General features: G+C 51.4%; 11 protein-coding genes across 11 annotated transcripts; 5 read left to right on the top strand and 6 right to left on the bottom strand.

Annotated features, from left to right (window-relative positions):
- Positions 1-1,384: 1,384 nt before the first annotated feature.
- On the bottom strand, positions 1,385-2,776 carry COCMIDRAFT_109089 (uncharacterized protein; the record flags this gene model as incomplete). The annotated part of the gene is made up of 3 exons (XM_007694962.1): positions 1,385-1,523; positions 1,926-1,995; positions 2,176-2,776. The coding sequence occupies 3 exons, from the start codon at positions 2,774-2,776 to the stop codon at positions 1,385-1,387; spliced, it is 810 nt and encodes a 269-aa protein (XP_007693152.1).
- A 1,089-nt stretch (positions 2,777-3,865) lies between these two features.
- Positions 3,866-6,089, bottom strand: COCMIDRAFT_109076 (carbohydrate-binding module family 21 protein; the record flags this gene model as incomplete). The annotated part of the gene is made up of 3 exons (XM_007694961.1): positions 3,866-4,189; positions 4,257-5,758; positions 5,810-6,089. The coding sequence occupies 3 exons, from the start codon at positions 6,087-6,089 to the stop codon at positions 3,866-3,868; spliced, it is 2,106 nt and encodes a 701-aa protein (XP_007693151.1).
- Positions 6,090-6,393: 304 nt separating this feature from the next.
- Positions 6,394-7,529, top strand: COCMIDRAFT_30711 (uncharacterized protein; the record flags this gene model as incomplete). Its single annotated transcript, XM_007694960.1, has 3 exons — positions 6,394-6,797; positions 7,015-7,361; positions 7,435-7,529. 3 exons carry the CDS (start codon positions 6,394-6,396, stop codon positions 7,527-7,529), a joined length of 846 nt encoding a protein of 281 aa, XP_007693150.1.
- A 1,802-nt stretch (positions 7,530-9,331) lies between these two features.
- On the top strand, positions 9,332-10,108 carry COCMIDRAFT_30710 (uncharacterized protein; the record flags this gene model as incomplete). The annotated part of the gene is made up of 1 exon (XM_007694959.1): positions 9,332-10,108. The coding sequence occupies one exon, from the start codon at positions 9,332-9,334 to the stop codon at positions 10,106-10,108; it is 777 nt and encodes a 258-aa protein (XP_007693149.1).
- A 2,018-nt stretch (positions 10,109-12,126) lies between these two features.
- Positions 12,127-12,482, bottom strand: COCMIDRAFT_41321 (uncharacterized protein; the record flags this gene model as incomplete). The annotated part of the gene is made up of 3 exons (XM_007694958.1): positions 12,127-12,168; positions 12,203-12,238; positions 12,288-12,482. 3 exons carry the CDS (start codon positions 12,480-12,482, stop codon positions 12,127-12,129), a joined length of 273 nt encoding a protein of 90 aa, XP_007693148.1.
- A 2,627-nt stretch (positions 12,483-15,109) lies between these two features.
- Positions 15,110-15,992, bottom strand: COCMIDRAFT_30709 (uncharacterized protein; the record flags this gene model as incomplete). The annotated part of the gene is made up of 3 exons (XM_007694957.1): positions 15,110-15,316; positions 15,456-15,533; positions 15,645-15,992. 3 exons carry the CDS (start codon positions 15,990-15,992, stop codon positions 15,110-15,112), a joined length of 633 nt encoding a protein of 210 aa, XP_007693147.1.
- A 1,674-nt stretch (positions 15,993-17,666) lies between these two features.
- COCMIDRAFT_109074 (uncharacterized protein) lies at positions 17,667-18,384 on the top strand (the record flags this gene model as incomplete). The annotated part of the gene is made up of 2 exons (XM_007694956.1): positions 17,667-17,954; positions 18,220-18,384. The coding sequence occupies 2 exons, from the start codon at positions 17,667-17,669 to the stop codon at positions 18,382-18,384; spliced, it is 453 nt and encodes a 150-aa protein (XP_007693146.1).
- A 644-nt stretch (positions 18,385-19,028) lies between these two features.
- Positions 19,029-20,429, bottom strand: COCMIDRAFT_109083 (uncharacterized protein; the record flags this gene model as incomplete). Its single annotated transcript, XM_007694955.1, has 1 exon — positions 19,029-20,429. One exon carries the CDS (start codon positions 20,427-20,429, stop codon positions 19,029-19,031), a length of 1,401 nt encoding a protein of 466 aa, XP_007693145.1.
- Positions 20,430-20,852: 423 nt separating this feature from the next.
- On the bottom strand, positions 20,853-22,265 carry COCMIDRAFT_109095 (uncharacterized protein; the record flags this gene model as incomplete). Its single annotated transcript, XM_007694954.1, has 1 exon — positions 20,853-22,265. A coding segment is annotated over one exon (1,413 nt), but the record flags the coding sequence as incomplete, so codon positions are not given.
- A 1,200-nt stretch (positions 22,266-23,465) lies between these two features.
- On the top strand, positions 23,466-24,597 carry COCMIDRAFT_41316 (uncharacterized protein; the record flags this gene model as incomplete). Its single annotated transcript, XM_007694953.1, has 3 exons — positions 23,466-23,684; positions 23,899-24,387; positions 24,433-24,597. 3 exons carry the CDS (start codon positions 23,466-23,468, stop codon positions 24,595-24,597), a joined length of 873 nt encoding a protein of 290 aa, XP_007693143.1.
- Positions 24,598-26,411: 1,814 nt separating this feature from the next.
- COCMIDRAFT_109094 (uncharacterized protein) lies at positions 26,412-26,810 on the top strand (the record flags this gene model as incomplete). The annotated part of the gene is made up of 2 exons (XM_007694952.1): positions 26,412-26,567; positions 26,685-26,810. Coding segments are annotated over 2 exons (282 nt in total), but the record flags the coding sequence as incomplete, so codon positions are not given.
- Positions 26,811-27,434: the final 624 nt, after the last annotated feature.

Here is a 27,434-nt window from a genome sequence, read left to right as displayed (position 1 = left end):
TGCATGTCATTGATCTGTGCATTCTGGATACGAGATCATATATATACATATAAAAAAAAGTAAGCTGATGAGCTGACATGATGGATCTCATCGCCTGCCCCCCAATGTCCCCAGACCCCGGGCCACTCCCGGCTGACATGACACGATGTTTCATGTGCAAACCCTCTTGTTTTGAAACATACGCAGGTAGCAAAGGCGGGATGTGGAGGGGGGTAAGGGGGCACAGATGTATTGAGGGAAGTGGTGTGGTAGAAGTAATTAATCTGAAGGAGATGCAGTGGAAGGAGTGTGCTTGATGTTTGTTTCAGGGGGCGTTGGGCGCAATGAGGCTGTACTGTGTCTATGTTGTTGTTGCTGTAGTGGGGAAGGGGCGATAATGCCGTTGTTTAGATGTTTTTTTTTACTTTATCCATGACCAGCTTTCTTCCTCAAAAGAGCGCAGTGTTTTAAGGTCAGCACGAAGACCTTTTCTTTTTATTATGTTCTAGGAATAACCAACTGGTTCGCCTTGAAAAGTAAGAGTGGGTACTAGCGTATTCCCAGTTATTGTTTTTTTTGGAACAAGCGGAACTTTGTATACAGACTGTCCATGTGGGAAAAAAAAGCAAGCTGGTCTACGTAGTGCATAGCATACCTACACTCAAAAATCTGGATTTCGGAATCAGAACTAGGATAGCCATTAAATTCCCTCTCATCTAAGAAATTGCCTTGTGATTTTCCTTTTTCTCTACCATACTTCTCGCATTTGCTTGTAGCGCTACGTCCGCTTGTGCAAACCTGTTTCACCGTCGGCGCAACGTTGTAGATGGGGGCTGAAATATGCTAGTATGAAATGCAGGAGTGGTCAAGTAGAAAAGGCGCGTTCGAAAATCAAGGCTGACGACGCTTGGATTAGTGTCGCGTGCTGGTACATCTGTCCTTTTTCATTGCTCCGCGGAATGACTGGGCGCTTAGAGTGAAGCGGTAGTGTTAAGGCTCGTCAGCGGGGGCAGGTCAGATGGGAGTATAACAAGATATGTTTAGTTTGTACACGTCTTTCGTCTTAATGGGACGATGTGGATAATAATAATAATGTTGAGAATCCATTTTACGAGTTGACAGCTAGTTTGCTACCAGGCCGCGTTATCCGTGCTTGCAACATGTGGGTACGCGCGGGAGATAGACAACGAAGAGTTTAAGGCGTTCTAGAATACCAACGCATACCTATTCTTCCTTGGTAGGAGGCCGAGTCATGACCATACAGTCGTGGAGTACGCGCTCTGGAGGATAATCTTGCCGAAGAAGCATTCATCTAGGCTTCCCTGGTAGATAATCTTCCCGAGGAAGCACCACTACGTGTGTACCCTCTCTTGGCACACCTACCGATGTCCACGTAGAAGTTCACTTAGTCCTTCTTCAGATAGTTCACCAAGTCGACCACTTCAGCACGCGACATGGCAGAGCTGATGGTCTGGTAGGCTTCATAGAGAATCCAGAGAGGGAAGACGACCCAGAGACCGTTGAAGAATGTAAGATAGAGCCAACTGAGTTACTCGTCAGTTTTGGAGTTCTTGGAGCCAGCGAACTATCCAAGAGTGAAACTGTTGATATCTTAAAGCGACATGTGTTGAGTTCAAGATGGAGACGGTGGTACGTTGCGTCGACTTGTGTCGCGCTGTGTATCGAGGGATAGAAGGGCCATTGTGGGCCAGTCGGCCAGCATCCAGCGATTATGCAGGGCCAACACATCACGTTTGGATGTCAGAAGTTCTGGACAAGACGTTGCTGTTTGGCGTCGACGCAAGGTACATGTCCAACGACATCCGGGGTGCCGGCTATCCAACCGGGGCTTGGCGTGGACCGTTTACCCATCGAAACGCAGACATGCAAGAAAGCGATGTTGGCCAGGAACAGGGCATGGGAAAAAAAGGGGAAAATGCACTTACAGGTACATCCAGTTGCTGGTATCGAGATTGGGACTTCCCGTCAGCCACTCAGGTGCGAATGTCATCCAGCCTAGTGGAGCGGTGAACCACGTGTCAGCCTCATACTCGCAACAACGCAGTGTCGTCTCGCCTCAACAATTGCTCGGGCCGGGCCCACATGTCGCTTCACCAATAGTGATGACAGCGGCGAGTTTCACATGTTACACGTCCACCGCAACAAAAAACGGATTGATGTTTGTTGTAGACTTACCTCCATATATTTCTGCCGTGGCTAGAACTATCATCCAGAAATACTTTTTCAGCACACCTTTCTTTTCATCCTTGGAGAGGAGATAGCAAATCCAACACGCTAATGGGCCAGCCACGAACACCGTCAGAATCTCGAGCGTGACCACGGTCAGATCGGTACCACCCCATCGCTTGTCCGCCTTCGCATACTCCTGCCACAGTCGACTGAACGGACCGGTTCCATAGTTTGCGCCGTAGAGCAAATCCTCCCGACCGAGCCAGTACACATCCGGAGGGGTGAAGAAGGTGATTTGTGGGTGATGGCGCGATGCGGACGAGAAGGAAGTCGGTAGCGAATATGTGACAAAGAAACAATTCCAGAGGAAGGAGCCTTCAAAGACAAAGTGGATCAGGGCGTCGAACAGGTGCCAGATGAACAGAACGCGCGTCTTTTTGGTCGTGGCCTTGGGCAAGACTTTGATGGATGCTGCATATGCGCCGCCGAGAAGCGCCAGGACGGCCAGCAGCGACACGACAGTTGTTGCGTCGATTTCCGGGCCGGAGCGAGGGACAGGTGGCGGGGGAGGCGGAGGCGGAGCCTTCTTTCTACCAAAGAAGGACATTGTGACACATAAATGGCAGAGGCAAGGTCACGATGGTGGCTCGGGTAGGAATGGGCCGAAGAATGCTGTGAAGTGTTTGCGCTTGGGCGAGATGAAGTTGGGAGGACGACTCAGGGCCCAATCGTGAAATCGCACAGAGGACTAGTTGGCCAGAAAGCGGCAGGCGGTCAGCGCCTGACGGGCATTACCTCCGTGGCAGAACGTCTAGCGAACAGTCACATGGCCTGGCAGGCCCACGATCCAGGCCCAATGGCCTTATGTTCGGCCGTAGTAATGCTCACGGGGTACATACAAAGTGGGGGCATCGTGAGATTCGGGTAAGTTTTTATGCCATGTCTTTTGCATTTGCTAACTGCTATATAGGGCCGAGTGTCCCGCTTCCTCCCACGGCCGAGCGACAACCCTCAAAACCATCCACACGCAATCGGAACACAGCCAACCCAAAAACACACACACACACACACACACACACGCACACAATCTCAACCGACGCAATTTGATACTTCTTACAACAACCAACTCGCACTTTGTCTGTCCTAGTGCCTATATACGAGCATCCGAATCGACGAACTCTGGGGATAGCAAAGAGAGGAAACACGCTTCAAATGCAAATCAAAACCAAGCTTTTGCGAATCACAGATCAGAAACGACCGTCAACAAACGCCGGAGACCAGAGTGGAATCGCTCATGGAGCATCGCAGTCCGCTCGACAGTCGAAGAGAGGAAAAAAAATGACCCAATGACAAGCATACCCAAGGAACACCATGATGAAACCCAGTTTGCGCCCATGAAAAGAAGAAAGAGATGCAGGAAAGACCAATGTGGAAATGCAGCAAACAGGCCGGCCGAATGATGCTACAAGGGCGACGTCCTGAGGAGGACGACGCAAAAAAGGCAATGGCTGGCCCACTGCAACGTTTCGTACCGTGATGAAGAAGATTCGTGAGCGCTCTGCACCTGGAGGACCAGGAACGTCCGCTCCACTTGGCCAATCATTCTGGTCGTAAGCGTACTTCGTGTCCAAGGAGATTCGTTAAACGGAAAAAAGCATCCGTGATTCAGGTAAGATGGTGAGTTTTTGTTTTGTTTTTAGACACAAGCCTGAGGTGTGTGGCTGCGTTCGGTAAAGACGCCACCTGGCATCGTGTAGCCATACTCATACGAGGAGGCGTAACGGTCTTCAGGTGCATAGCCGGTGACAGGACCGGGAGAAGCTGAGCGAGATAGGAATGAGACAGAGTCACTGGTACCATCTGCCATGACGGGCATGGCAGGGGACGCAGGACTGCTGGTAGCCGACGACTGGTTGCTTCCAGAACTGTTGTTCATGTAGTCAAGAGCTCCATCACCTTGCGTAGGCTTGACAGCTGGCGTGGTGACATTGGGAGAGGTTTTCCCAGTCGGGGTGCCAAACTGGATGCGAGTCAGTCTCCGTCTAGGCCAATCGATCAGGGTGCTGAGATGGAGGTTGGGAACGTACAAAGCAGAATTTTTGGATCAACTCGTTGTACTCTGCAGACTGAAGATCGGGCTTCTCCAAAGTCAGTGAGTCTGGACGGGCGCCGGGAATAGGAGCCCTGGTAGTGTGAGACTGAGCCGTAGGAATTGAACGATCAAAGTAGCCTTTGTTCATCTTGTCCTTGTCCAACTTCAGTCCACTGCGGTCACCAAGTGCGGTTTGAGCGTTGGACAGAGCAGCAGTGAGAGATGCACCAAAGTCATAGCGAGAGGCGAAAGCCTGGCTGACCTGCGAAGGTGGAGCCTGGCTCTGGGGGACGGTACGCTTGCTCTTGGGCTTCAGCTTGATGACCGAGCTAGGTGAGTCGCCGATCATGGCACGTCCGCTACCAAACTGGAACTTGGTCTCGAACTCGTGGCCAAAATCGTCGTCAAACGAAGCAGCGGGCATTGAGCGTGGGCGGGGAGCAAGAGGTGAGTGCCTGCTACGGGGGACAGCACCCAGGCTAGCGGTGGGACGCTTGTGTCCCCGTTGCTTAGCCTTCTTGGTGAAGTCAACCTGGTAGTTCATGGCATTGTTGTTGTCCCAGTACTCTTGGCCATTGACCTGGTAACGAACGCACAACAACAGAGTCTTGGACTCGAGGTTAGCTTGGTCAGCCAACTTGATGTTGAAGTTGAAGCGGTCGTAGCCATCTTCCTTTTGCTTCTTGCGGACGTCGTGGTTGAACTCAGCAACTACCTCTGATGTAGTCTTCCAGTAGTCGAGCGTGAAGCGAGCCACGACGAGCTTGTGGAAGGACAAGTTGGCAACGGCAATGTTGCCAACCAGAGTCTGGTGATCAGAAGCAAGGAAGATGCGCTCAACTCGGACTGGAGAAGTCTGTCGCTCGTAGCTGTTCGACGAGGGGAAGTTTGCAAGCTTGATGTCCCACTCAGGTGTCTTGGACCGTGAGTTGTCCGCGAAGGGATACTCACTCTCACTGTCATAGGTCTCGACAGGGGACGAGCCTGCACTGACAGCGATGGGTCGGTCGACCTGGAGGAAGTGGCGTACTTGCTCAATCTCCTCGTTGAAGTGCACCGCCTTGGAGTAGGTAGGGGTGCCGGGCATGCTGGATGGGCGACGCCTGGAAGGAGGACGAAGAGCTGGCTTGACAAGCTCACCAGACTTCTTGCGTAGTAGCGGGGGCTTTATCCGGAGCTCATCATCCTCGGCATCACTAGCATCAGACGAGCTAATGATGGTTTCTGTGTTGATGGGGTGCATCATGTGTTGAGAGAGCATGATCTCGCTCGACGAGCGAGAGTGTGCAATCTTGCGTGCCTCGGCTGAGAGAGAGCGTGCCAGTGTGACGGGGGGCTGTGGCTTGGAGTCCTTGACCCTCTCGGTGACCTCTGCGGAAGGAGATGACTGTCTCTTCTGGTCGATGCCTTGGAGAGCCTGTTGCAACTCACGCAGGTCTCCTACACGGCGTCCACGTTCTTCATCATCCGAGGAATCAGGAGGCGTGGTAATCGCACCTGACGGAATCAGAAGATCGTTCACAGGAGGAGGAGACGGGCGTAGGCTACCGTTTGTAGATGGGCCATGCTGGGTGGCGTCGGACTTGATGTCGGTGCTCGTGTTGGGAGACAGGCCATTTGCAACAGTGTTCTCTATTGTGACGGACGTTGACGATCGTCGTGACTTTGCGAGGTACGAGGTTGACGAGACGGAGCGTGGTAGTGATGGGCGACGGGCGGTCACCGGCGAGTGGGGTGGCTGATCGACATAGGAGTGATTCCGGCTTAGTGTGGGACTGCTAGTCTTGGAGGTTGCCGGAGACCGCTGTGAAGGAGGTGTGTAAGGCATTCGGTCGGCTTCGTGGGGTGCTGAGAAGCAGGTCGAACGGGTAGATTGAGAAGACAATCAAAGCGTAGGGAGCATTAAAAGAATTATCGTAGCGAAAAGTCTAGAAATGCAGGCGTAAGCGAGTGAACGGACCCCAGACAAACCAGGAAAGTTCAGCAGGCACAAAGCCGTGGGACGGCTGAGCGATGATGATGATGACACCGGAGAGTTGTTTTTGTGGGGGTCGACTTACAGAAGTAGGTCGAGGAAGGGGTTGGAAAGCTGGTTCGTGGGGGGTCACGGACAGGCAGGGTCGCGACGAAGAATGTCACAGCTAGTGAAAGCTGCGATGACGTCGGGAATGGCGGAAGCAGTCGGTGTGCTCAAAGCGAGACGCACGATGCAAAGTGAAGCTGTTGATGAAGCAACAGGATGCAGCGTCGTGGTGGACGGGATGCTCCGGTGCAGGCAGACGGACCACGGCGTGATATGGGCGTGGGGAGGGAAGGTACCGTGGGGCGAGACGACGGTTGGTGGAGGAGGAGGCCGCAGGGTCGAGTGTCAAACCAAGTTGGACTCGATGGTGTGCAGTCGTGGTATTAAAGGGTCTGCGGCGGCAATGGACCCAGCAAGTGTTGAAGAGGAGGAGGGATGGGGGAGAGTGTTGAGGGCGGTAGCGCAGAAGAACGTGCAGGGCGGCGACTATTGGGGAGTGGTTGGATTCGGGTGGTGAGAAGCGATTCTAGCCCGGCGCTGAAGGAGCAGGGGGGGTGGGCAGGGACAAGGGAGCAAGAGTTAGCGCGCCGCTCAACAAGCCGGGGGGGCCAGCACCAAGGATTTTCGCACGCAGCCAAGCGGCAGCGTCCGGTTCTGACTACTGCTGCGAGAAGACGACGACGACTACGGCGGGAGGGGGGGCGAGGGGAGGCTGCTAGTGCGAGGGCAGTGAAGCCGACGGCGGAGGGCGAAACACGAGGTACGATGAGGTACAAGAATGTATCGGGCTGTTGGCTACCTGGTGCTCCTTGCTGCTTGCTGCTCGTTACTCGCTGCTCGCACCACCACCACCCAGCAGCGGTCATCGGCGAGCGGCCAGCGGTGCAGCCAACCCACCCCAAGATGCCGCCAGCGCCGGCTCTAGTACCAAATGCTATCTTGTTTATCTCCCGACGTCAAGCGAAGGGCGAGCTGGCCTCGCTGGCACGGCCACTCTTGGAAACGGTGCAGGCAGGCAGGCCGTGTTGGGGGGTCTTGTTTGTGGTCCCGTACACATAATAAATTACTGTGACCATGGTGGGCGGGCGTGGCTCTGGTCCAGCACACACGTACATACAGCCAGACATGGTTTGCTACTGACTACATGCAGATGGAGATGCTCCTGCTGTCGGCCTGTTGACTGAGGCCCGTCGAGGCCCCGGCCGCTATCAGCATGAGTGGCCCGACAGCAGGGCCGGGGCGTGAGCATGAGCATGGTCGTGGTCGTGGGGGCGGCGAGGCCTGGCTGGCTAGCGACCAAGAGTCAGGCTGTGGTCAAACAGCGACCGTTCGCAATCTGCCACTCAGCCGTTGGGGACGGTGGACGGTGCTCTCGTCTCAGAAGCAACAACCGAGCAGCGAGTGTCCCTCGTTGCGTGCGTGCACGCCCCCTCGTTCTCAAGCGAGACCCAGCTCTGTCTAGACGTGATGTCATTGTTTTTTTTGTTCCGCCGTTTTTCTTCGTGCCCTTGAACGGCGCGTGGGTCTGCATTGCTGCATCCTTCTTCACCAACTGACCGCGACCACGAAGACGACTTTGAACACGTCCATGGTTGTTGTCCGACACGTATCAGTGGAGCCGTGGCGGTGCCTGGATGATCGGAGGGGGCATGGGAGCCGCCCTCGCAATTCGCCCGCCCGCGCGTGAAAAATATCCCTTTCCCCCCCTCCCCCTCTGCGACGCTCAGCACGCAGGCAGACAGGCAGGCAGGCAGGCAGGCGTGAGGATCGCCGGTGCCGCTTGCCGCCTGCAAAAAAGGCGGTCGGCCTGCAGCCAATCAGCGCCCGCCCCAGCAAGGGACGGCCTGGCATGCCATCCCAGGCGCAGTTCCTCAACCCCTGCGCCTGATATCTCGTCTGCGTCCTGGCCAGCTGGTGCTTGTGCTCGTGCAATGCTCGTTTCCCCCGATGTGTGTGTGTGCGTGCAATGTGCCCACAGTGCTGTTGCTATCATTACACTGCCCGCCCGCCTTGACCGTCTGATGCTCCATGGGGCCGTCCCACAACCTTGCCTTGCCCCCTTCCTCCAAGCCTGCCATGTCATAGGGCAAAGAGCCTCTTCTCGGCGTCGTGCTTGCGGGGATCAAACAATGCGTCTCCGCGCACCGCAAACCCTATAGCAGCCTATCCACTTGCTGGAAGCCTGGGTCGCAGAGGACAGCATGCTGCCAGCCTCATGCCATTGGCCGTGCCCGGCACCGACACACCAACACTTCACCCTTCACAGCTTCCCCGCATTTTGCCCTCTAGCCTGGCCATAGCCGTGTGCGTGCATGCTGCTACGTATGTATGTAGTATCTATCTACGACACACATGGCCTGCGAATACACTGCCCTGCTGCCCTGCTGCCCTGTCGTGGCCGAGCTAATCTCCTGCCATAGCCCTCGGCCAGCCCTCGTTGCTGTGCCCGCATCCCTCGTCCCACGGTTCCTTGATTATTACGCGCGCCTATGTACGCGTCTCCGTGGAAGCTGCCCACGGACGCTCTGCCACAACGTGCGGCTCGCTCGGAGGCCGACGCTTCCACTGGCCAGGCCAAAAAAACTTGCTTTCTTTTCCAAGACGCTTCGATGCACCTGGCTGCGTGTTGGTGTCTGAATCGCGCTTCGCTCGCTAGAGCACTCTACCTCTGCCACTTTCTGTCTTCACCACTCTGCATTTAGAAGCTATCGCCACGTGCACATGCTATATGTATGTAGTATGTACTCATGTGGGTGTGTGTATGTGTATGTGTGTGTGTACACCGGTGTGCCTGTGTGTCTACTGCCACAAGACGCACAACAGTCAGCAGAGCACATCGCTTCGTGAGCCGCACCCTGCTCGGGCCTGCCTGCATCGAAAAGAAACAATCCGATGCCTCTGGCGAGGTCATTCGCATGAAAATACTCCCATTGAGCGGCACACTGAAACCACACCCTCGCTCCTGTCGCGACGTCTGGATTGTGGCCAGACCACCGCCCGCTTATCACGCTAGCCCCCATCATACCCAGCGCCCCAGCACGCTCCACATGGCGTCATGTCATGTCCCACTGCTGGATTTTGCCCGGCAGAAAATCAAACGCGCCCCTCCATCCAGTTGCCATGGAGCTGCCGACCCCATCACCGCCCGACCAGGGCACGGACGTGTTATCATCGATGTCCTACACTTTATCGATCCCCACCCGTTTGCTTGGCTGAGCTATGGCCAGATCCGCATGCCGCTAGTCCCTTTCCCCTCATCCTCCGACCCATCACGATCGCGACGACACATTCGCCATCGCGATGGGCAAATCATTCGGTGCGACTCACAGGGTATCACATTGACCAGATTGCGATGTACTCATTATAAACACGGTCCTTTTGTTGCAGAATGCCTGCTTTCTGCCTTCGCTTCTTCTCCACCGGCGGAGACAACAACACCAGATTGCCAACTAGTCTGCCTCTCCAATACACACCGTTCCGGAAGGATGCGCATCCGCCGCCCATGCCTAGAACCCGTCATCGTCCAAGCAAGATTGCAGTCTCGCCGTCACGCTGATCACATGGCGCCGCCGTTGTTCGCAGTGACGACCTTGTTCCGTTGTCAGGCAACCTGTCAGCCAATTCCTCAGTCCATGGCGTGCTCGAAAAAAATTGCTCCTCGACCGCCCACAATCATATATTGCGAGCGACGAGTCGCACGACACGCATTCTATTGCCATGCATATCCACGCTCGGCTCGACTTCCCGTTGTTTCACGCAATCTCGCACCATTCTCCTTTGTCAAATGTGCAGTGGTTGCTGTCCAGAAGCAGCACACCAATTAAGCGCCAGTGCTCATTCATCGCAACGTCACGATGATTTTCGATGCCGGACATGACACGTACACGTAATACGAATCATGCCACGGGCCACCGAAGCTGGAATTGCATCCCCACGCCTACGGCATTCTTCTGGACATGTCGATTCGCCCAACAGGATCACGATAGGTGATGTCAATTCTGGCTTTTTTGTCCAATATAGTCACAAAGGAGAATCGAGGTATTCTCTTCTATCCGCACGTCCCGAACAGGCCTACCCTGCCCTGTCAACCACTGAAACACATGTGGTTCTTGCTGCAACATTATTTTAGAGCGCTCACCGCTATTCCACACCCCCGTTCCCGCGCTACCCCATATCACTAGTATCATAAACGCCTGGTTATGAGACTATTTGAACGTGAAAACCACTGCACGTGTGCATGGCCTTGATTGCTATGATGCCAGACCAAGCCGGTATTGTAGCATCATCTCATAAATGGCGGGCCGAAAAGGGTGCTTCCTCCCTCCCCAAGATAAGACTCGGGAAAGGGCCGATGAGGATCATGGTAGGCAACTTTGTTCGTACCTCATATTGCAGCGGGGAGACCAGCATCATCAATACGATGGTGTGGTGAGAATTAAGCAATATGACTGCACGCATGCATACTTACTACATACATTTCCAAACATCAACGGAACGGCTGCAATCCACTTTCCAACGCCATGGTTCGAGGCGAGGCTATATTAACAAATCTTGCGGGGGATTTGGTTCGGGTAGCTCCATGCCAGTGGCAGCACTGGGCAAGCCTCGCGCAAAACGGCAACTTGCTTAGCAGCGTGCCAATGACTGGCAGCCCGCGTAAGCTCCAACCTCAAGTCCATAATACTTTATTGGTCTGTGAAAGCGGACATTACGTGTGTGCCTGCGTTGGAACCAGCAGACGAGCTTCACTTGTCGACCTGTCCAATACTAATGCGGTATCTCTGCGGAGCAAGTCTCCAGACCACTCGCGACAGTTGTAGTCAAGAGAGAGAAGAGGATATGCAGGGCCTGCCACTCAATTCCTTATCTCAGCGTCCAGCAGTGTCTGACCTCCTTCCCCATATGGCTGGTCTACAGGGCTTCGAGAACCTGCGGACTAAGGAACCTGCACTCGCATATGAAGCAAACACCACGGAGTATTCGTTTCGTCCGTCGTATCTGATGACCACGCGCGTCTCCAGACAGTAGGTGTAAGCAGGTTGGGCGCAGGGAAGGCCTGACGAATGCACGACAAGCGATACGCATCATCTCATTGATCGATAACGGCTGTCCCGGCACTGTCGCGCTCCTCAGACGAAGCAGGTGAGAGATGGCTGCAGGCTTCCAATCTCACATGCCACAGATTACCCGCCCCCCCCCCCTTCACGCGTCTCTTGTGCATCCACTCGTTTCTTTTTTGTTGCTATCAACGTGAGCTACAGACGCGCAACACCATCTGTGCAGATTCCCCAAGTGTATTTCTCCGTCGGTCAATCTCTCTGACGTGCAGTCGTACCGTTGCAGATGACGCTGGTAAGATGGGCTTTGCACATCAATTTCCCAATCTAGGAGCATAGTTCGTCTGTCAATCGTTGCATGCACACAACGTGCGTGGGCGTAACGCCTGCAGCATCTATGCGCAGGCTTGTTCTCAACAAAAGCACCCCGCCCTCCACACTCTAAATCGGGCTGAATGGCTTATGCCCACTAATCAACACAACACAAGGGATGCCTTGTGGATACAAAGAGGGGTCTGCTGATTTCAGGAGAGGGTGTGCGTTTGAGATGGATGGTCGGAGATGGACCTACAGGTAATGGTGTAGTGCGGGGTATCTCTTGTCGGTGGTGCTAGACCACAGCGCCACACCGATATCCACACCGATATTCACACCGATCTGTGTGAGAAGCACATTATCATGAGAAGGCAAGGCTATGATAAAGACACGCTGTTGAACGTTGGTGTGTGCCTGCTTGGCATGTATTGTAAGGCGTTGTACAACTCGAGACTGCCATAGCCAGCCTCTCACCTTCGTTTCCGGACGCCACTCATCAACGGTGAGAGCGCCTTCCCGAGTCTCGCCATTGCTTTTCCCCAGTACTGCAGTACACTGGATACACAAGTGCCGATACGGGTACTGTGTTTATGCGAGCGAACATCCCCCATACCGAAACCCTGAGCCGAACAGTTGCATGCATCTTGCCCTTCACCCAGCTGTGGCGTGTGCAGCGGGAGGATTGTCCCAACGAACCAGGGCTTTGCGGCATCCTAACCAAGCCGAGTGCCGCGTTCAGCACATCAGATACCAGGGCGGAAGCTTTTGCTCCTTCCAGGAACAGGACACAGGAGTTGATGTCGTGGGAGGAGGGTGAGCTTGCCATGATTGCAGGATTGTGTATACTACATATGTAAGCCGCTGTATGTAAGCGTAGTGTGCTTAGAGTATGTAGAGGCGTGCTATCAAAAAAGCAGATGCCCCACAAATAATACGGGGTGGCCACTGCGTAGAGAGGAGCCTAGACGCAGGGAGCGAGGAGGGTGGGCAGAATTCTTGTCGCACTAGACCACATTAGCATTAGCGTTTAAGACTTTGCTGCTGTATTCTTAGCACAAGCCAATCTCCTCTGTCTACGTCCATTTTCTCCATGGCACGACTACTGCAGTCAGTCAACACTGCCGACGACGAACAGAATCAAATACACAATATGGAAGCCACTTGACTAATAGCAACGTCCAACTGCGACCTTTCAGGCATATTTCCGAGGATGCCGTGTTGCCAATACCACCGTTGTAGAGCCGCAATCACAGTAGCTTACGGTGCCAATAGAGCGGCGAATTCCCAACAACTAGCCAACCAGCCAACCCAATCCGTCTTCTCCACCATCGATACGCTTTGATCCTTGACTGGCATCAGCCACAAACTGTATCGAGTGTAGCATCAGCGTTTACACAGGGTCCACGGAGCCTCATCCAAGCAGTCTTCGTGGTCCTTGTGGACATGACTCCGAGATACGCCAGCAGCCCGAGTCGCAACGCCGTGTTAGGGGATTGCTTGCAGCATAAACCAAGAGACGGGTGAGCTTGTCTACCGGGCCGCTTGGACACAGCTGCAGGAGATAGGCGACGACATTATGGAATTTAAAATGAGTTTGGCGGTACGCAAGGCTGGGTGAACTATCACGGTTGCGTACATACTTGTGTAGATCCCGTGTTGGACTGCATGTCTGGGGTAAATCAGCATGCAGATGACAGGACGGGCTGCTGTCGATGCTGTCACTCAACATTCAACATTATCTCCCCCACGGCCATTTCTATGTAATAATACATTAGACAGCAACCTCTTTTTCTCTTCACTATCAGCCCTCGAGTACGGTCCGAATACGGTAGGAATTATCGACTTAGCATTGAGCGCCGGTAGCTCTCGAACCGCGGTATCCCGATCAACGGACCCTGCGGCTAATTCTAACTCCGAGAAAGTCGACAGGGTCTTCCAGGGTCCAGAATGGGAGGAGGGTGTGGGATGCAATCCCTAGAGACAAGGCTGGCGACTATAGCCTCACAAAAGTTCCCAACATGCGCCGAACATCTCAGCAACATGTTGAAATCGAGATGGTGGTGTGTAGTCGTCGGTCGTCTCCGATATGGTAGTCGACCCACCCTGAAACCATCAACAAAACCCTTGATCCATGACCATACAAGCCGTTCTCCATGTCTCTCCACACGCCTCGCCAAACCCGCCCCAACATAAACTTTTTCGAAACCGCTGCACTCCAGGTCCCCACTTCTTTTTGTTTTTGGCTGCGCGCCCTCGTCAGATACATACTGCATTGAGCAAACAACACACCGGTTGTCAATGCACGGCGCGCATCCACGCACGACGGCGGCGGCGGCCCCGCACGGTCCAAATTCACTAACTCTAACACCATCAGCAAACTCGAACTGTTGAGAGTGGGGCCTTTGCACTCCCCTCCTCCTCATCACTTCCCTTTGTCTTCAGCCATAAACTTGCCTCTTTCGCCCAACCAACCCTAATCCGCCCCATGGCCTTGGTCCCGTGCTACCTCTCCATTTTTTTCCCTTCAGCTGTGTCGTCTATGTGGAGACTTCCTTCCCCCTCATCCTCACCCCAATCAACAATAGTACACTGTACATCACACTAGACCTGTCATTACTTCATTGCCCGCTCCCTCCGCTCCCCTCGTTTCGCTTCGCTCTCGCTACCTCTGCCCATGTCTGGTATCAAATCCACTCTTTTTCTCTGTCTCCACTTTACCGTGGAGATTCACCATGGCGTGCGCGCAGGGAGGTTAGGTAAGGGGGCGGGCGGAGGGCGCCTACGGTTACACTTCGGGCGTTGTTAACTCAAGACTGCTAATCTTGCGAATCTTGCTTGACCTGTGGTGGGGATTGGAGGGGGGAGGGGAAGCAAAAGTGGATTTGCTGGACAACACATAGAGAGTCATGGGGGGACTTGGCGGAAGCTAAGGTGGTGTGAGGTATGCCTTCCGCAAGTATAGTGTGTACAGGTACTTGCCGGACGGATACCGAAAGCGGAAAGGAAAAAAATGTGAAGCTTTGGAGAAGTAAGTAGTAAAGCAGTGGACCGAGAAAGATCGGACGGGACATGACTTGCAGTAAATTTGTTAGCCCACGCATCTTTTGCCATGTCTCTTTCTTTCTCTCTTTTTTCCTTTTTGATTTGCTACTGCAAGGAAAAAATTATTCGTGCTTAGCATTTACATGAAATGTGCCGAAATGTGCATTTTTTTCTCTCTTCGCTATCCGAACACGAGACCAGGTCATCTGTAAACCCATTTGTTCGTTTTGGGTATCTAGACTAACTATCGAGGAGGGGTGGTTGGAGTGGTCATTTCGACATATGTACAAACAACATCGATAGCTAGCCCTTTCTTTCCTTTGACCATGTGAAGCTTTTTTTCCCTCTCTCTTTCCCTTTCTATCTCTCTCGCATCGTCCATCCCTCCCTGTCTCCCTTCACAACCGCGAATCACGTCCCCGACGAAAACACCGTGGCAAGCGTACTATTTCTGCTGGGCACAGCAACCGGCAAACTCAACGTGACGTTTGGAGCGCCAGTCAGAGTGGGGAACGAGGGCACAGCGGGAAGAGTAGGTGTCACATGCGGGTTTGGGTTTGGTTTTAGCTCGCAGGGATTTGGTCCCGGTAGCGGTGTAGGCAGATAGAGTTGCTTGCACTGCAACAAAGGAAAAAAAAGCCACACCCATTAGTTTTGTTTTTTCTATACCCTGAAAGAAGAAGGCGAAGCGGGATTGTAATGGAAGAGACTGGAAGATAAGGTGGAGGGAGAAAGGATATATGGGAAAGAAACTTACAGCACGAGTTGGCTTGGGACATCCACCTGCTGCTTGCATGTAGCAGGCGTGAGAGAAGTTTTCTTCAAAGTAACATTTCTATCAAAGCACATTCATGTTAGGGTTATTTTCTCCATGCAACCTTTTGTTTGTCTCTACAACAACTTTTTTTGTTTTTTTTCTTTCTTTGAAGTTCTTCGCTTTGCTTACCTGTAGTGCATCAGTAGCCCAGCATGGGTACCGAGCCGTGGCCAGCTGACACTGGCACTGCTTGGTGAAAATAGGCGTGGGTTCTCGGTGCGGTTTCTTCGAGCGACTCAGCGATTTGCCGGAGTTGTCGTCGTCGTCATCTTCACCGTCGTCGTCCGGGACGGGCTCGATCGAGGGTATGGCTGTGACTGGGATGTTGAGAGACGTCGAGTCCGGTATGGCAACAGTCGATGTTGGTAAGATCTCCGAGATCGAAGTGAGTGGGGCTGTTGAGTCGTCGCTAGCTTGAGGGTGTGGTATAGCTGCTGCTAGCACTTGCAGAATGCTGATCAAGACGAGGCGGTGCATGTTGGCGCTTTTTGCTGAACGGTGTATTGTAGTCGACACTCAAAGGTCAGCAGTGTGATGCTACCTGTTTGTACTCCGGCATTCTGTTCTGCTCCATTCCAGCGTTACCGCGCCTCGGCGATTCATCTTCAGATCCATAAGATCCATATTGCAATGGCTTGCGCTTGATATTACAATTTCCCATGAACGGCCTTGTAATACTGTATACTTGTACAAATACAACTTTCCCCCATCAAAATGAAACATATATAGCCATAGTGTACCGCAAGGTTTATTGTATTCTGTGAAATAGGCAGCGTTGACATTTGCCAAAGTGAAGTCGGTACTCTACAATCCTTGGAAGTACCGGGGTCGGCGCGTCTGATTGGCGGCTGTCATGTCGCCTAATATGGAAATGCTATATCTTTGCGTTTAACAGGAGGAAATAGATTGCCGAACACGACGACGGCCGAGCACGCCAGTGTCAAACAGGAATGTCGCCATTCCGAGCCAGTGCTGCGCCAAAGCATGGTGGCTCAGCTCGGAAATGTGGCACAGGTCCTATCCCTACGACACATGTCAGTCTTCAGTAGCACGATGCCGTGATACCAACTGAAAGGGCTCGTCTTGCGTCATGTCCCGCTCGATGGGCTCTTGCTCTCTCTCGATTACTAGAAGACAGTGCGCGGTTCGACGTGAGGTAGGTCTAAGCTCGTCGTTGAGTGGTTGAATGGATTCCTCAACAATTGCGGGCAGCCCAGCCTATAATGTGGCGTACACACACAGTTAGGCTTGCCTTTAAGCAGGCTATTGGCTTGCCATGGCCCGTGTCGCATGTCTTGGTAGAGGGGTGCTTGCATACGTTGCAACCCCCCATCCCCTCCTCCTCAACATGTGAAAGTTTACGTTGCCCGATAATCTGCACAGCGCTGATCAGGGTCCGAACGGTCTCGGCCGCTGCTGTTTTGGAAAGGAGGGGTCCAGGTCTACCGCTTGGTTGACGCCTCTCCCAGACATACATCTAGTGTTGGCTGGCCAGAGATGCTAGAGTGTTATGATATGCATTCCACTATCAGCAAGATGGCGGAGGCGAAAGTGTGGAGACGGTGCCCACCGTTCAAAGTGGTGAACACGTCCGGTGTGATGTGCGACGTCGGTCGCAAACTCTGGAGAATTACGCTTGCTAATAGAATTTGTTATCAGTGTCTAGTCAGATTGCCGAGCTGCGGAGGTACTTGGAGGTACTTCGATATGCTGATTGCTGGCATCCCCTCTTCTCGCCCCCCTTCGGCGTAATGCACAGCCAGTGCAACGCTGATATGATCGTGGTTAGCCTCACGATACACATTCCGCATAGCCACTTTTTGTTGAGATCGAGAAAGATAGAACTTTCGATGTTGCGAATCAGATATTGTACGTAAGAAGTTTTGCCTCGGGTTGGTGAGGGTTGAGCTTTGCGAATTGGTGACGGTATCGCGATTAGACATCCAAGTCATGTGATTTGACGACGGGCGCTTGGACCCTATGACGAAGTTCGCGATGCATCAAGTTTACAGACAATTGCTAAGCAACAATCCATTGCTGTGTCAACCGCCATACAATCATCTCGTAATTCTATCAGTCAAGTAAGACGACAGGTGTACATTGTGATCTTCAGCATCTCATACCGATTCCACGGACACTCATACCGCGACAATGGCACCTTGGAGAGCGCTCCTTCTCCGCCGTATAGCCTTTGGAAATGCGACACCGCGTCTGCCATTGACCTCACGTCTTATGACAACATTCGCCACCCCATTAAACGGAACACTGCACTCCTCCGCCTTGTGGTTAAGCCCAGTACGACAGCCACAAATTTGCATATGCAAAAGGGCGTATTCGCAGTCAGCTAGTACCACACTCCAAGCCCCGGATTACCTAAATGAGGCCGAATTACACGTTTTTAACAAATTGAAATCGGAGTTAGAGCCCGCCAAATTAGAGGTATGTAATGCTTTCCCCACATTTCTGTCTCCAGATATCACACAATGTGGAGAAGCCAGCGTCTGAAGCTGATAACATCGGTCGCGCCACCGATCACTGCATTGAAAATATGCGCGTCATATCAGCATTGCAGAGGCTTTCGGGAGGCGTAGTCGGCCAGACCTTTGGAGATTACATGCTTGCATACGGACGCTGTCGGCATGCCGAACCGAATCAGGTTGTTTCAATTTGGTCAGCATGAACGATTACTAACACGCTCGCATAGGTTCAAGACATCAGCGGCGGCTGCGGATCAATGTATGCGATTGAAATTGAGTCGCCCAAATTCAGGGGCTTGACCGTTATCAAGCAGCATAAGATGGTGAATGAGGTGCTGAAGGATGAGATTCAGAGCTGGCATGGTGTGCAATTACGAACAAAGGCTGCTTGAACACGACCATTTGAGGATAGTTTGTAAATATTGTACGACTAATGTATACAGAGCAGGCATCTGATAAGTTTTCAGAATAAGAACGGCGCTGAATCACGAAGTACTCGTTATGAGTGGGTGAATATCAATTAACTCCTATGCTCTTTGCAGCACGCTGTAAAATGATAAACAGTATAAGCAAAATCAGTATTTTCCTAGAGTTTGTGTGCCACTCCTGAAATTGGATTTAGAGGGTCAATTCATGATCTCGACATCAAGAAGAATTGCTGACACTTGTAGATCCGTCTTCAATCTAATGCCGTCTTCACAAGTCTCACTAACCCTTGTTTGAATACTTCATATCTGATTCATGTAGTATATTCGGCCATTTTTATTCTCATACGAAGCACTACCGTGACCGATTCCAATATGTGGCTGAAGCTGCAATCGACATTACCTAGTCACTCCTCGAAATGCATTTCCGACGTAGCAAGACTATTCTGAATAGCAACGCATGACGAGTAACTCCATGTCCTCGGTGATAAGATGAAGAAACTTTTCTAGACGATGACGGACCAGCAAAGGAGGGAAGGGAATTTCGTCCTTACCAGTTTTATGCCACAACCTGTACGCTTGCAAATGGAAGAGAAGAGGTATTCCAATCTCTAGTAGTGCCATTCGACATCAGCAACCTCTACAAAAATCCACCCAGGCTCGACAAAGTCTGATATCCGTATCGGATCCGGCGCGTCGATAGTGACAGGAATCGAAGCAAAGTGTATATTATGCTCGGCAAAGCATTGGTACAGCGTTGCAAAATCTGGAGGGAAATGCCCCAGTTTGGGCGGCCAGTCGACAACCGCTACTCTCTTGAGTAGAGGTAAATACGCAGGTGCAATGTCCGCGAGATAGCGCAGTATCTCCGTCGGGCCCTCCCATCCCTTTGAGCCCCAGTGCTCCTGCCAGTCGATTTCGAAAGTCAGCTCCTCGAGCGTGGGCGGGAGATATCGTACCATTTCAGAAACGAACTCGGGCGTACATTGGTCTGGATCATCGTCGTGTGCTATCAAGCCCATATCTAAGGAGCGCAAGTTTGTCATTCTGGAAGCCAGTCTTGCTAACTGCAGCATGTGCCTCTGGTAGAGCATGTGGTGGTCGCCGCGGATAGACAGACGCTCAAGCGATGCGCGGCTGGGTGTCAGCACAGAGAAAAGGCTCTCAAACTTTGATATGAGATTTGGCGAGCGCCGGCTCCGCAGATCGTTGTGGATATCGTGTTCGTAGGCAAAGCTCTTGAGTTGTTTACATGCCTCGGTGAAGTGAGCTAGTGTTATAGTCTCCACGCAAGCACGCTTAAGGACAATGTTTTCGACGTTTGAAACGCCCTTTTCGAGTACCGTGTAAAGCGGTATTTCATCATTCCACTCAACATAGTCGTGGTTTTGGCGCTCCAGCTGAACGATATCGACAACGGTGACGTTGCGCAGCGAGGGAATACGGAATAAGTGTGCGATTTGCTCAAGACAGAGCGGACCATGTATGTGGACGTTTGTCAGATTCTGGAGCGCTCCTACTTCGGATACAGGCTTGCTAAACCAGTAGATATTGTCTCTCCAACCATACGTTTCTTTGATGGTGAGCGTTTCGATGGCTGGTGTGACCGTTATGAAGAAGGCCATAAACTCGTGATCGCGCCATGTTGCAGTTAACCGCTCGTAATCTATTGATGATTTTTCTCCGACTGGCTCGAATGATCTCATCAGCCTTGAAAGCATTTTTCGATTTTCAGTGCTGTTGTCTTGTCCGGTACTTAGATTCCATGTCACTTGCTGGACACGAGCCGCGAGCTTCGGATCATGAAGAAGGGTTCGGGTGAGTGGCCAGGGGCAGGATACCAAGACATGACTGTACAGGTGGTCGAGTGACAGCAGGTACATGCGCCGGTTGGTCAGGCTAAGATTGCGAATGTCTTTGGGGGTTTCGATTGGCATGCAATCAATGATGCTCATCACGAGCTCGTTAGGAAGAGCGCCAAAGCCGGGGTTTGCCGCCAGTTCGGTTGCCATCCTGTGATCTGCAGTCGCACTCTCTTGGCTACTAGAGTGCGCCAACAAACTTAATCACCACCCTAAGGTTCAAAAGAAAAGATAACAAAGAAGCAGTTTTTGGATACAGCTTGGTTTGGACGGCAAACAGCTGTAGCTACGAGCAGGCTGCCCCGCAGTTTGGTTGCGCTAAAGACTTGGCGTGTAGTTGACCAGTTAAGCGTGTGGCGGTTCAGCTTCACCTGGAGGAATAGTACAAACGGATCAAATACCAAAAAATAATCAAATGCCTAGGCATGTGTCCCCATATTACTAGCCAGCAAATTCAACTATGGTTTTCTATGGCGGGCGCACTATCTTAGCATGCATATCAACAGCATCTGTCTCGTTTGCTTACAACCATCCCGATCCTACATCTTCGGAGACCACCAAATGATCCTCATCCTAAATATCCATGAATGAAATGTCTAATTCCATGCCCGCTTCCCTATACAGTCCTTGCAAGATAGAAAACGTTGCTTGAGCGGAGTCCTCGTCTCTCCACGCTGGCCATTCGACAAGGGTAACACGCTTCAGATTACACGGTGAACAAGCGACAGCCGCAGCGAAATCAGCTAGGATTTGGGAATAGGGAGAAATTAAAGCCAATCTATCATACCCAAAAGGTTCCAACTTGATATTCAAGACTTCTAGCGTGTCCGGTAATAGCTCGGCGATACCACTGTGACTAGGATCCGAATCGTTTTCGTACATCATTAAAGATATTCCGTTGATGCTACTCTTGTCGCAAGGCCCGATATCCAAGGTATGTAGGTGTTGTAGTGGGTGTTTCTCTAGCATCGGAGCTTTGACGTTCAAGAGCGACGACACCACGCTTTCGTCAAGTGGTACTTCACCACGGATTCGGAGGTGTTTGAGGGGGATCCCCGAAAGGCGTCGCAATTCATCAATAAGTAGGAATTCACGGTAGGTTTCTGGATGGGATCCGAGATCGCTTGGAGCGTGTTCGTAACTCAGACTCTTGAGGTTATTGAGTTTCTCAAGGATGATGATTGCCTCTAGGAAGAAGACATCGGATTCCGTCATGACTAGTTGCTCAAGCGAAGATCCACTCCTAAGCATTTCTTCTATTCTTCTTTCCCAGCCGTCTTGCCATGAGAAGATCCTATCTGGCTCTTGGCGCATTGCGATGACTTCAGTAAGTTCTAACTTACGAATCGAGGGCAAAGTCAGCAGGGGCACGGCATTCTCCAGCCGCAATGGTCCCTGAAGTGTAACCGAGTGAAGGTTTTCGAATTCGGACGGATTTTGCACCATAGTCTCGAACCAGTACGAGTGGTCGTCCCATTGCCATGTATCCCACACATGAAGTCTTTGAACCTTGGGTGTGAAAAACAAGAAAAATTCGAGATACCACCAATGTTTTTCACACGTATCGTGGAAATTGACGAACCTCTCAGGTAGATTCCCAGAAGAACGAGTTGTGTGCACGAGCCGCCCGGAACTTTGTAATTTGTCCGCAAGTAGGATTCTATCATCCTGCTTTAAGCATCGCTGAACATCTGTCCCTGTCCAATAGTTCTGGTACCACACTACTTCTTTGATATGATTTGCGAGCTCAGGTCGTACATTTGGGCATGGTAACGCTATAGTACGCAGAAGCTGTTCTGGAGCCAGACCATGAAACCTGTAGTATAGATAATCGGTCGTAAGACGTCGTAGCCGCTTACTTGTTGTGTTAAGGGCATGGAAGCTCAAAATATTGTCGCCGGCTTTGATCTGCTCAAATATCAGCAGTAACAGCTCATCCGGAAGCGTGCTGAATAGGTCGAAAGATGGGTTCATTATTCCTATAAGACTCGGCAGTGAATATGTACTGGTTATGACGGTAGGCTGTGTGTTTTTGTGCTTGTTGATTGCGGTGCGATTTCCCTCGATCCAAAAACCCAGCGGTTTAGCGATATTGGTTAAGCGTAATTATGGTCACGTGAGATCAGAATTTCTCTGTGTTTAATGTTCTTAATACCTTGTAAGCCTCGACTTCGAAAAACAGTACAAAAAAACAAGGTAGCAGTAATATTTTCGCGGAGACTCACCGATCCGCCAATCCGCCGGTCAAATGCTTGTGTAAACCCAGGTTAGCAAATGGGTAGTAAAGATATGGTAGATGTACGTAGGCTTACCATATCTCTACCTCTACGTATGTATGATGAATGCGCCATTGGCCCTACCCGCAGTTGATACAACCATGCCTATATCTCTACCCATGGTTCATGTGACCAACGTATTACCCCTACCATAATTCGACGTTTATCATTGCCAATGTGTTTAGTTGGAGTCTTTCTTCTCCGCAGAATCAAGGTAATAAGGTCGTGCTTCTAGGCCGTAGATGGTGTACAAGACGGAGTACAACTTTAGTCATTTATTGCTTGATTTCTCCATTGCTAAACCTACCAGCGGCAGCAAATGCCTTCTAATCTAGCTATTTTAGCTACTATGGATGGAGTAAAGAAGATTTTGGCGTTTACTACGTGGATATGGGCTAGCTAAAGAGGCAAATCAATGATATCTTAGCATAACTCAAACAGGTAAATGCAGAGGTACTTGGAGAAGAAATAATTAAAATTGCTACTACCCAAAGTGTATCTACCGTTAGGGTATTGGTCTAATTAGGCTTGTCATGCCTGATGATGGTTTCCGTTTTGGGTTTTGGAGACCGGACTTGGTGCAATACTGCGCACGCAACCGATGCAAAAACATAAGAATGGCAAGAATTTTAGTTTTGGGGGTTGTTCTGAATCAATGTACAAGAACGTGTATTACAGAAAGCATTTGGTCAACCAGAATTGGGAGGCAGTATGCACTGCTGCTGAGATGCTATAGCGGGTGGCTCGCACGACCGCAACACATGGCGGTATTTGTATGGGTGACAGTACCACGGTAAGAGTGTGAAAGTGTCAAAGAAGTATATAAATTACTGTGATATCCCAAATCGCTATGCTCTTCAAGAACTCCGTTCGTATCTCAGACAAAGACTCACCAAACCTGCGCATCGACATGGCGGCGGCGTTGCCGATAGTAGTCTTCAATTTTCACAGCGGGATCTATGTCCCCGCTGTGGATCCTGCCATGATAGTGACGACGGTCCGCCAGAGAGCGGTTAGCCGCTTGAAAAGACTCTTCCCGCAACTATTCGTTCTATCAAATTCGGGTCCCTGCAACCTTCCCCTGGAGATTATCCTTATGATCGCAGAATATCTCAACAAACGCGCCCTAGTATCTCTTGCGTTGACCTGCCGGGCTCTTCATGATCTCTGGAAACCACGCAGTATGCCTCTGCAATCGGATGAGAAGCAAAAGTTATTGCTGTTGCTTGAGAAAGACATTCCATTCCGCTATTACTGTTATCGCTGTGTAAAGCTGCATCGCTGGCATGGGCGCTGGAGCAGATCCAACTCCCCCGTTCTACATGGAGCGTCTGAGATGCAAGAAAGACACAGATCCGCGCTTCTGTGTCCTATCATCTTGCTATATACCTTACCATTATGTGCGCTTAGTCATGAACCGACATGTCTTCGGACCTGAACATGGCTTGCCTCTTCAGACGCTCAGTAAACGAAATAATTACACAGATCACAAGTATGGAGTCGAACGCTCAATATCGCAGCATGCACGCATCTTTAGCGATGAACTTCTAGTACTGACAGCCGTATCCATGACGCAGCTCAGAGGTGATTTGGTATTACTTAGAAGCTACGTCGAATTTTGTGGGGGTTCAATCTGCCAACACCTCACCATTTCGCAAGGATCTCCTGACTGCATTCCCATACAGTTTGATGAGCTTCCTAAGAAGGGAAACGCATCAGGTCCATTCCCGGTCTACAGGCCTATGTACGGGTCCTGTAATTGGTTTTTAACATATTACAGCATCAATATAACTTGGCAAGGTGTGGGAAACGGATATAGCATCGGTGTACTAGTATATCGCAGGCTGGGCAACTGTCGCACGCCAGAGAGCTGGTAGTGGCGTACGATGGCGACGCGGGATCTGATTGAAAAAAGTAGATCAGCTTATTCGCCACAAAACCCACCTGGGAGTATTAGAGGCAAATGGAATGAGGCTGGTGGTGTAGAAGAGATCACTGGTGGCAAATGGCGGAGAGCCTTACGAGCAGCTGGGTTGGGTTAGTACAACGCGCGCTTGTTAGTGCAATGGCATCTGCCTACTTCCAGCTCGTGGCAAGCTACTTACAAATAAAACAATGATTCCTGTTCGTATCTGAAATTCTTTTGTATGCTATAGATTATTGAAGACGACTTTGCAATTTGAAACTCCGCATCGTTCTGTCTTGCAGTTTCCCGTGCACAACCCCGAATCTGTGTGCGTGCCAACTTGGGCACGCTTTCCTGCTGCCGAAATGATCATACGATAGCAGAAAGTGCAAGTGCGATCTCGGGAAGTGAAGTCGCAATCCCAAGCGTTTTGCCTTCAAAAACATCACCTTCCCTTCCCTCGCTGTTTTCTTCTTTTCTCTTGAGGCCCGCCACCTTGCAACTTTTTTTCTCTTAACTCCGTGCACAATCTTTGTTTCTACTTTGACCATCATGAATGAGTCCTTCGCTTTTCGGTTTCTGTCAGTCTGGACGCTGATCGAAGCCATTTTCACTATTTTCACTTTTTTCCTCTCTCCTTGTCTTGCGCTTGGCGATCGCGATGGTCTTTATAAAATCTACAAGGCATTGGATTCGGTCTAGGTGGCCATCGAATCCATACTAGATGTGTTCCGGGAAGTACGGGACTATGTCGTAGCACTGAGGACGGCAGCAACCGCGCGTGGGCAGTTGCTTGCCCAGGTGCTAGACACGCTTCGTGAATTGAGGATCGACTTGCAGGCGCTGGCCAGTATAGCTCGGGAGATTCATGAAGATGTGGTCAGATTGAAGACAGAACAACAGAAGCCAGCAAATCCTATTGTTCTCGAGATCTTGACTGACCCCTGGAATTCGAACTCAGGTCACCCGAAGATCCAGAGAAGGTTTCGGCCTTTCTCCTTTCAAGGTTACTTGAGAGCTCAAGCCGAAGCACTGGCAGGAGAAGGGATGAAGGCCGGGCCCGATCCACTCCACGATGTGGATTGATGACACTACGTCCAGGTAGTGGTGACTGTTTTGGTTTTGGACATTGCAGAGGTGAGTACGGGTACGCTAACGTGCGGGATCAGCGAGCTGGCCAGATCAGCAAGCTGGCCACCCCACCCCACCTAACCCGACTCTCTTCACTATTAATCCACAACCACGTAATAAAATAAGATAAAACTAAAAGAATATAATTTATTATCTAGCTCTACATTGAGTTCTTCTGTGACCTTGAACGTGGCACTTCGTGCACGTTGGCGGCGCGCGCTGACGTCGCTGACTGCTATCACTCTGCTCAGCCTCTACAACTACTCTTTCTGCCTCTGCAATAAGCTGCTGAGCTTGCTGTACCTGGAGTACCCCACCAGAAGCAATATACTGACGCTGCTGATTCTGCTTTTGTTGTTGGCGCTGATTTTCTGCACGTAGCTTCTTATTCTCCTCNGCAAGTATTGTTGCTGATTGCATCGCAAGCTGAGCACTTTTCGCAAGCTGGCGTATCGCAACGCTCGTTGGACTCTCTGGCTGGTGGCGCAGTCGCTCTTGGAGATACCGTATCTGCTGCTGAAGCTGCTCTACTGTATGTGGTGTTTCTGTCTCTTCTGCTGTCTGCGCTGCTGTCTGTGGTGGAGATGGTGTTCTGGCTACTGTGAGCGACGATAGAACGCGATCTGGATAAGGAGGGACAAGTCCTGTCGCCCGAAAGCCTGCCTGGATGTTCTGCTGCGTGAATACTGCTGGTCGGATCCGTGTATAGGCTGCAAGGAAGTCTATCTTGTCGACGTGGTAGACCCCATGGCGGGCGAGCTCCTCAACCTCNCGTCCGTACGCGCGCTTAAGAGGAGAGTAGCAGCTTACATCTAGTGGCTGGAGGAGGTGAGAGGTATGAGGCGGCATGCAGAGAGTAATAATCTTGTTCTCTGTACAGAACTGGTCAAACTCTGGCGTAGCGTGGCTACTATGGCCGTCGAGAATAAGAAGCCGATAGACTCCAGCTGTACGAGCCGCTGTATGCTGGTTAAAGTGCTTTACCCACTCTACACCAAGCTGATCAGTCGTCCAGCCATTTTCTGAGACGCCAATAGTCCAGTCTGGTGGGAGGTTGTGATACCAGCTGCTCTGGTGGACCTTACCAGATAGTATCACGAATGGTGGCAGAGACCAGCCAGACGCGTTAACGCACTCGATCGCTGTAACCCACTCACGATTGCCTGGCTGTACGACGACTGCCCGACCAACTCTATTAGAGCTAGTCACGACTTTTGATGTGCTGGCGACGCCCATCGCGAACCCAGTCTCGTCGAAGTTATAGATATCCTGGTCTAGCACGCCGTACATCTGGCGCGTCTCCTCTACTAGCTTAAACCACGCTGCGATTGTATCAGGATCTTCGTACTGGGCGCGCTGGCTATTAAGCCTTCTACTCCACTTCGTCTGAAGCTCTGGCTGGCTCTGGATAAAGCGCGACACCCACTTCTTGCCAATAGGTTGTGGAGGTGGATCTTGGCCACGCGCGGCGAGTAACGCGTCTGCCATCCGTCGTACGTCAATAATATGGGGTGGAAAGCCTCGCCGGTCTAAATCTAGAATCCACTGCACGAGAGACTGCTCTTCAATAGGCAATAGCTTACAATTAGCAGGTCGTATCTCTGATCGTGGCTGGGTACCACCAACGCGCGTCTGAAGTGTAGATCTTGGTACATCAAAAGCCATTGCAAGGGCGCGGAGAGACTGTTTTGGATTATTACGATAGAAAGCGATAGCAAGACTTATTCTGCCTTCACGAGAAGTCTGCATAGAGCGTTGTTGTCGCGGCATAATGGTGGTAGTGTAGAGAGTCGGGTGAGGTGGGGTGGGGTGGCCAGCTTGCTGATCTGGCCAGCTCGCTGA

This window comes from Bipolaris oryzae (assembly GCF_000523455.1).
Source record: "Bipolaris oryzae ATCC 44560 unplaced genomic scaffold scaffold_256, whole genome shotgun sequence".
In the NCBI taxonomy this organism is placed as follows: Eukaryota; Fungi; Ascomycota; class Dothideomycetes; order Pleosporales; family Pleosporaceae; genus Bipolaris; species Bipolaris oryzae.
Note: the sequence above shows the minus strand (reverse complement) of the source record. Positions and strands in the feature narration are given on the sequence as shown.